At 41.0% G+C, this 8,882-nt stretch overlaps 1 protein-coding gene across 1 annotated transcript; it reads right to left on the bottom strand.

Annotated features, from left to right (window-relative positions):
* Positions 1–1,470: 1,470 nt before the first annotated feature.
* On the bottom strand, positions 1,471–4,837 carry LOC149575906 (uncharacterized). The gene is made up of 5 exons (XM_089793539.1): positions 4,784–4,837; positions 4,364–4,555; positions 4,051–4,195; positions 3,395–3,982; positions 1,471–3,296 (listed from the first exon to the last, which is right to left on the bottom strand). The coding sequence occupies exons 1-5, from the start codon at positions 4,835–4,837 to the stop codon at positions 1,471–1,473; spliced, it is 2,805 nt and encodes a 934-aa protein (XP_089649665.1).
* Positions 4,838–8,882: the final 4,045 nt, after the last annotated feature.

Raw genomic sequence — 8,882 nt, forward strand, 5'->3', positions numbered from 1 at the left:
AAGTCCGCTTGGATCTGCGTGGGGTCCTCACAGAATCTATGTTTGACCCTATGGGTCTGCACGGATTCATGGATCTACAAATCTGCATGGACCCACAAGGTCAAACGCGGACCTGAATTAGGTATATAGACCCAAACCCAGTTCATGACCAGGAGCCATGAATCCGGTAACTAGGGTTATGATTTATCACTTGACATTTTGATGTTTTGAATCTTTGATGTTGATATTGAAGTATATGATGCTATGATTACAAGTTTACAATGTTTTTGTTGTTTAAATATTTAAATTTTTATGATACTATGTGACATGCTAATCTTAACTCATACTTCTAGGCTGCATATGTGTGTGTGTAATTTTTACATGTTTTGGTACTAAAGAACCAAAACAAACCAAAACCCCTTGTCAAAAGTTTGCCATAATAGCAAAATGGTTCTTTAAATCTGAACTTGAACCCAAAACCCGAACCAGCAACTTAGGTAAAACCCCGCAAATCCCATTTTCTTATTTCTCGAATCTCAACCAATATAAATTATATGACCAGCATATCATCTCTTATGTCTTCTAATTGGCCTATGGAATGTGAGAAAATAGACTAACAAAATCCTGTTTGATCACTGAAGAGAAAAGGACATTACAGATGCAAGGTCAACATGGGAGGTGGCTGGAGGTTTGTTATGATTGGTAGCTCATTAAACAAGAGAACAAACTGCTGCTAGTTACTTGGTCATAGATTTAAGCTCTTAATCCACTGTTTTGAGTCTTGAATCTTGACACTTCTGTGCACTGGTTGCCTGATATGAGTGTTGTTTAACAATTCTAGTACTCTTCCAAGCCTTCTAAAACTTTCCCAACAATGTGAACAGGATCAACCAATAATTGCACTGGGTGATCAACCTGGAAAACAACCCCTGCACTAAGTTATGAACTCTTCCAGACTTTAATAAGAAAATTAGGATGAAATTTGACAGGATCAGGTCAAAGGTTTCATCCCATCCTAGCTGACTTCTAGGGTTTTGTCCTAGCAAGCACAACTTACAATGTTACTATAGAAAAATGCATAGATCCTCCATATCCACACCCAACTTGCACGAACTCCATTTATACATATTTGAACTTACAATAAATAGTGGGTTGGCCAGGTCTGCAAAAATCCAAGTGTGCTAAATAGGATGGCCTCAAAAAGGTTGCTACCTGAAATTCAATTTCAAAATTATCTATATATATAGATAATTTTGAAATTGAGTTTCAGGTAGCAACCATTTTTTTTTCTATTGCATATCATTAATTCAAAAATGTAGTTACATCAGAGTATCAGGAGAAGTATAACCAGCAACACTAACAAAAATATATCAGTTTAACCGGCCATCTAGGAGACTAGGAACACCACTATACATATAGACCATATGTAAATCAAATGACACCTTGACAGATTACAGGACTACAAAGCAAAATAAAAGATTACTGTCCCTCTTAGGAAGAGGCTTCATCATGTTCATCCTCAGAATCATTAGAATCAGGAGAGACCGAATTGTAGCCAATGATCTCATACTCTCTACGTGCAGGGACACTTCCTGAGCTGGTAGCCTGATCAACAGTAGGAATGTTGAGCTTTTCTATCTTGATCATATCAATAAGGTCTTCCAGTTTCTCTTCAAAAAGACCTCCAGATTTCAGAGTAGTGTATCCATGAGCAATCTCCTTCTTGTCAATGGTTGCTGACCCTTCCCTCAGGAGCTTAAGGAATTTATTTTCTTTAAGCTTGATGACCGCTGTAACCTGCATAGATATATCATGATATATGAGTCTCCTTAGAGACTCAGTAAGATTCCTGCTCTTTCCTGCCAATACATCATTATTACGTGCCTTCCATATAATCCACAGAATAACAGAAGAAAGAATACACCAAAAGATATTGCAAGATTTGCTGCTGCTAATGATGCTTCCAGTAATTATATTCCAACACGTAAAATGACTGTTATATGAGAGTCCAAATAAATTCCACACTTCCACAGGAAATAGGCATTCAAAGAAAACATGAGAAACTGATTCAGGCAGTTTACAAACTTTGCAAAGGTTAGGATCTCCACCCGGTTTTCTGAAAGGGAGCTTATGCAGAAGGAGTTTCCATAGAAAACAAGTGATTTTGGGTTCAATGGGTCTGGACCAAAGGGAGGGAAAGACCTTATGCCATTCAGCAGCAGGAAGGTCAAGGTTCCACTTGAAATTGACATGGGAGACAATGTCTGCAGAGTGGGTGAAAAGGTTATATATGTATCTGGATCTGGTAAGAGGTAACAAGGAGTTATCTGGCCATTTCAACTGGAAGGAACAACCATCAGCAATGCAGCAGTTAAGGAGAGGTCCAAGGGAAAGCAAGGAAGAAGACAGAAAGTTAAAGGTTCTGGATTGGGAATCTGGGATTCCAAAGGATCCAGCACGCTCTGTCCAAGGTATAATATGCCCTTCCTTCAAGATATCTGAAAAGGACTCTATGCCATATTCTACCCACTTTCTTGCAGAACATCCTTGAAGCAAAGCAAGAGGTTTTCCTTTATGCTTCAGATTCCACCAAGGAGACTTGTATCTACACACAATCCCCGGGTTTTCCAGAGGTCCTTTATTGCAAAGAAAACCTTTAGCATAGTTCCAACTCTTCCAGATAGCTTTAAAAACAGCTGACCCCCGCACTTGGATATTACAATCAAGAGTCAATAGATCAGATAATGCTAGATTACTCCACTGTTTAGCCTTGCTTGGCCAGGCCCTGGCCAAGTTATGCCTCACAAGAATCTTCCACAGTTCATCACCAGAAGTTGCTTTGGCAATCCATTTAGAAGAAAGAGCAATACCTTGACTCCTGAGATCTTCCAGTCCTAATCCACCCCAAGCTTTATCCTTGGTACACCATTCCCAGGAGATTGCATGATGTTTCTTAATCCCCCTGCCATCAGTCCATAGAAAGTTCCTGATGGTTCTCTGAATGGAGCTGAACTGATTTACATTGAACAACCAAGTAGAGGAATAGTACACTGGGTAGGATGAGAGGATTTTCTGACAAACTTGCACTCTCCCTGGGAAGGAAAGAAGATTAGTGTCCCATTTGTTCAATTTCAGAGATATTCTATCCTTGATCCAATTCCACATATCATTAAGGTTCGGTTGCACTGCAAATGGTATCCCCAAATATCTTACAACATGATTAGGGCCTCCCCACTCAAAACCAAGTCTGCTCCACCAACTTGGGGGGGAATTAGACCATCCTAACATGATGGATTTAGCTACAGAAACCTTGCTACCTGAAGCCAAACAGAACAAGCCTAATTCAAACATTAAGACCTCCATATTGCTTTCCTCTAATTCCATAAGCATGGCTGAATGTTAGAAACCTCAGCACCATTAGGCAATTGGATCCCTTTTAAACTAGGTGAAAGAGATCCATCTCTTAGTAGATAATGAAGGGAATCTGCATCCAGAACGAAGAGGGATGAGGCAAGTGGACATCCTTGCCCGATGGATCTGGATAATTCAAAAAATTCTGATCCAACACCATTCACCTCTACAGCTGCTCTGGCCCCCCTAAGTAGGGTTGACACCACTCTGCAAAAATAAGGAAGGAAACCCATCTTTTCCACCATGGCCAGAATAAAACTCCACTCAATACGGTCATAGGCCTTCTCATAATCAATAAGCAGCATTGCACTCTGCTTCCCTGACTCCTTGGCCCAATCTAACGCCTCCCAGCAAGTGATCAGATTCTCTAGAGTATATCTACCCTTAACAAATCCTGTCTGGGTGAGGTTGACAACCGAAGGGAGGATGTTTACTATTCTAATAGCAATTGCTTTAGCCAAGATCTTATATCCAACATTGAGTAAGGTGATAGGTCTCCAGTTCTTCATTAGTTGCTTATCACCATCTTTGGGGATCAACTTGATAAGGCCAACATTCATTGCAGGACCAAGGGTTCCCACAACAATTGCTTCTGAATACACCTCATGCAATGATTTACAGATCCAGTCCAGGTTCTTCTTATAAAATTCAACTGAATACTAAGGATGGATGCCCTAATCTCTTCCTCAGAGATGTCTTTTTCTAGGTATCCTGCCTTTGCCACAGAAACTTTCTTAGGAACCAGGTTAATAGTTCTTTGCCTGGCAATAGCCCTGTTATCTTCATCTTCTGAGGTGAAAAGATTCTTTTAATAATCAGCAAAGGTGGAGACAATGTCATTATTTGCAGTAATGGATACTCCTTGCTCCCTAATACAGGAGATCCTACATCTAGCTTCTTTTTTCTTCAAGGTTTGAAAAAAGAATTTGGAACCCTTATCCCCTAGGTTGAGCCAATTAATTCTGGCCCTCACTTTAGCTCCCCTTGTTTTGACCATCTGAAGGGTCCTAAGAGAGTCTCTGCAGCGGATGACCTTATCAAGCAGGTCCGAGGAAGAAGGATCCTCCTGAATATGAATTTTTGCCTCTTGGAGCTCTTCCACCAGTTTGAACTCCTCCCTTCTAGCATCCTTGGCTTTCTTCCTCCCAACACTCTTCAGCATATTCTGTCAGGATTCAGAAACCTGATTCCACTTGTCCACCTCAGATTTGTGCTGAACCACCTCTTCATTGAACCAAGCAATAATATGAATGGCAGCCAAGACATCCTCATCTTGGAGGAGAGAGGAGTTGAGAGAAAAACTAGTTTTAGGGCATAGAGTGGTGTCTTGGTTAGAGACCACCTGGATGGAGGAGAAGATTGGGTGGTGATCAGAGAGTGTGAAGGGAGTTACCTTAACACAATTCTCATTTGGTGGGGAAGGGCAGCTAAAAAGCTGCTTGTTCATATAAAACCTATCCAACCTAGAATAAATCCTCTTCACACCTCTCTGAAAATTAGACCAAGTAAACCAAACCCCTTTTGATTCACTTCTCTTTCCAGCTAGTGGGTCAAAGAGATTGAGCTTAGACACCATCCTATTCCAGTAAAACTGCTCATTCCCTCTCCATTCAAATCTCAAACCTCCCTCTTTGTCCTAGGGCCTCTCAACCATATTAAAGTGTCCTACAAGGATCCAAGGAATATTATCTAGTTCGGAGATCCATTTCCACAAATCAATCCTAGCATGATGGTCATTTGGAGCATATACTGAACAAATACCAAAAAAGGTTTCATCCACCTTGAAGGTGACCCAAACTGCAGTGTTACAAGGGGAGGAACCCCATTCATGGATGAGGTGTCTCCATCTTGGGCCAACAAGAATGGAGGTGCCTCCCCTGCCCTTTTGATGTTTAGTACATAAAGAGGAGGCATCTTTCCAGATACATTTGAGAGCAACATCTAACGTGAATCCAACAACTTTAACCTCCTGGAGTAGCAGAATGTCAATCTTAGGGGTCATCCTCAAAAATCTCTTCACCACATACTTCCTGTCAGGAGATTCCAAACCCCTGACATTCCATGAAGCACAGTTTAAAAAACATGCTATCTATTGGGGGTCAGATTCCAGGGGAGAACTAAAATCTTTAAAACACTTAGGGAATTCACCTTTCTGAAACTTGGTAGGTTTAGTATTACCATTTAGGAGTGGGGGTTTGCCTCTCTTCTTTTTTCCACTCCCTTTAATTATACCATCCAAGGCATCCTTATTACCAGCTTTACCAGCAGCCTTATCCCCTTTATCGGTTCCAACTGAAAAAATAAATTCTGGCTCCTTATTGATCTCCCCTTCCTCAAGCTTAGTCTCCTAAGCAATGTCTTGGGCCTCCTCTGCCTCAATTGTCAAGGGGGGATCATCAGCATGAACAATACCAGACCTCGGGTTAGGTGGTGGAGGGAGGGGGGGGGGGGGGCGGGGGAGCAAGAATTACAACCACTGAATAGCCATTAAGCTTATCATCCAGTTCCAAATTGGAAGTGGATACCTCTACCAATTCAACATCAGCGGAGTTACTGGGTACAAAAATAATAGGGGGATCTGTTTTGGTTATGGGTTCAACTTCTTTACCCGCCTTGACAATGGAGGTTTCAAGAGAATTAGGAGCCACCTCCGAATTCAGAGCTTGGGGGGGGATAGAGTATACCTTCCATTTAGGTTTGGGGGTAGGAGGCATCCTGGTGGCTCTCTAGTTAAGTCTCTCCAGGGCAATTGGCTGAGCATTTTGGTTCCTGTGTTTAGGCTTGGGAGGTGCCAAACCAAAATCTAGACCTGAAGTATTAGTAATTTCCTGCAATTTCTTAGGGGAGAGAACCGGCTTGGGTGGAACATCTCTTGGCTCAACAAACTATTCCTTGAGATGATCTAGAGACTTGGCTATGTCTGCTGAATCCTTCATCCAGTCAGTAGAGGATGGCAATTGATTGGCTTTCGAAAGAGGGTTGGTGGAGGATTCTAGTAAAGAAGGATTGCCGGCAGAATCAAGAAAGGAAGCCATGGGTGTGGATCCAGAAGCTTCAATAGGTTGAGATTTGTGGGGGACAAAACCAGAAGTAGGGTTATAAACACTTGGCGGATTACACTTCAAGAGAATAGGAGAATCTTGTTTTCTATGTCCCTCCTTTCTACAAAGATAACAACTATTAAGGTCTCCAAGGGAATTAATAGGGCATTCGATAATTTTATTGTCGAGTTCAAATTTTAGGGCATCTGGGAAGTCTATTCCGGGCTTGAAGGAAATGAGAACCCTGACACCCGTATGCGGAATAAGAACATTGGATTTGTCTACCCTGATCACTCTACCCATTGGTTCTAGTGCTTGTGGAATGAGATTAAGAAGAAAAGGGGGTAAATTTTTAAGTCCTATCCACCGAGGGCTCGAGAGTGCAAGGACCTCACTATAGGAGGCACTGAGGAACCAAGGAATGGCCCTGAATTCAAACTGGCCAACTCTCCAGAACTGCCTATCACAAACGACTTTTTGTGATTTGGAATCGGCAAAGAATAACAGAAACAAGCCTTTCTGAAGCATATGACAATAAGTGAAATGGAACCCTAATTTTTGACCCCATATCTTATGCAACCAATCATTTAAAAAATTCCTCGAAGGAACCCTAGAAGCATCAATAGCAGCAAAGCAAATGGCAGTATCCCTAAGTCTACCCTTTTCCTGAGCAAGTGCAATGTCCATTTGCGGATTGGGCTTAATAATGAGTTTTGTGGAAGCCGAAATCTTACCTCTATTTCCTTGGGCGCCTTCATTGTCCTGGGTTGAGGTTGAAAAGAATCGGGCTCCTTCTGGGAGGGCATACTGGTTTTTAACTGCTTGCTTGAAGGTACTGGGCTTCGTCGTGCCTCCCTCTTCCCCATCACGGGCGTCTTCACCAGGCAACACCGAGGTCTGCAAACTATTTGAAACCTCTGCGCGACCACCACTATCACCTTGTTTACCACTAGAGAGGGACAAAACAAGGTTTGAAGCCAGCGCCAAACTAATATAACCACCGGAAAGTTTATTTCCCAAATTAGGGTTGGAGGCCGAGCGTTGAATGCTTTGGCTCGGCCGAGGGGCAGCGCCGTATCCTAGAGAAGTGGACGCCATAAATGGCTGTCCAATCTCGCCTGAAAGAGTCAAGGATACATGCGAAATTAAACCCCTATTGCAAATTGCAGAGCGGTCCTCCTCCCTTCCAGTAGCAACCATTTTGATATATATATATATATATATATATATATATATATAAAGACACTTTTGCTTCATTAAAATAGGGCACCTTGATGGATTCCAAGAAGAACGGAGGCTTGTCATGTTTGCTGATTTTAGTTGGTAGAGGCACAACTTTTCCAGGCTGGTGTTTGTCCCACTTTGTTTTTCTACACGATAATTTTGTTTTTTGGCTTTTGTGATCCTTGTGATCCGAAGTGTTTTATTTTATTTGTATTAATGTTATATAAGTTTAAAGTAAGTGTGGCTGGATAGTCGATTATGTCATGCCCCTTGTGCCACCCCAATCTAGTGGTACGCTATTTTAATCAAGAAAAAGCGTCTTTATACATACATAAATAATGATTGGTAGTCTGAGTAGGAAAGTTGGGGAATTTTCTGGCCTTTACTAGGTTAATTCTGTTTGACTATTTGCCAGTGAGCTTTTTCTTCATGTAGATGAGCATGTGCAACTTACAAGAAAAGGGTATATAGGAGTTAGGAGTGAAGTTTCAAATAAATGGTACCCAAATGTGTGATCATATCTGTATTTGATTGTTTTGTTCAACAGTATTCTACCTGCCTGTCTGTAAATCTCTGCAGTGAGAATAATAATATAGATGAAAAGGGAAATTTGATGAATCGGCAGCCTTGAACAATGTTAAAGATGGTCTGGTCATAGGCCAGTGAACCTTTTATTGTTGTACATTATCATGTACGAATTACCTGAAAAGGGCATTTTAGAATTTTATCTGTGGAATTTCAGTGAAATTAATCTTATTCATCTATGCATAATGCATCTGAAGAATTATGCTAGTGCAGGAGTTAGTGTTCTTGCTTTTAAATTGAGCTTTATCAATATGAATGAATGAAAGATTTTGATAACATCCATAAGGCTGAAGCATCCTTTGGGAGCCCCTAAAAATAGCACACACTCCAGAATAGGGTGTCGGAACCTTAAACAATTTGTAAATTTTTCTTTAGATCTGCTTTTTGACGGTGAAGTTTGATTTCAAGTTTTGCTGTCCTATCTAGTTGTGTTTCTCTAAATAAGGTACTTAAATTGTCCACTTCTAATATATTCACATATGTATAATATATGTATGTATAAAGACACTTCTGCTTGATTAAAATAGGTTATCATTCGAATGCGTTGCACAAGGGGCATATATATATAAAGACACTTTTGCTTGATTAAAGTAGGGTACTGCTGGAATGTGGTGGCACAATGGCCATGACATAATCAACTAT

Source organism: Cupressus sempervirens, chromosome 1, assembly GCF_028749045.1.
Source record: "Cupressus sempervirens isolate cs-2001-9-10 chromosome 1, ASM2874904v1, whole genome shotgun sequence".
Classification (NCBI taxonomy): domain Eukaryota; kingdom Viridiplantae; phylum Streptophyta; class Pinopsida; order Cupressales; family Cupressaceae; genus Cupressus; species Cupressus sempervirens.

Excerpts from the sequence above, each read along its gene's own strand:
- LOC149575906 (XM_089793539.1), bottom strand. The coding sequence starts at position 4,837 with ATGAACAAGCAGCTTTTTAGCTGCCCTTCCCCACCAAATGAGAATTGT. Across the intron at positions 4,196-4,363 it reads TCAAAACAAGGGGAGCTAAA|AATCTTTTCACCTCAGAAGA; the intron begins GTGAGGGCCAGA and ends GATTATTAAAAG. Across the intron at positions 3,297-3,394 it reads AGGGATCCAATTGCCTAATG|GTAGCAAGGTTTCTGTAGCT; the intron begins GTGCTGAGGTTT and ends GTTTGGCTTCAG.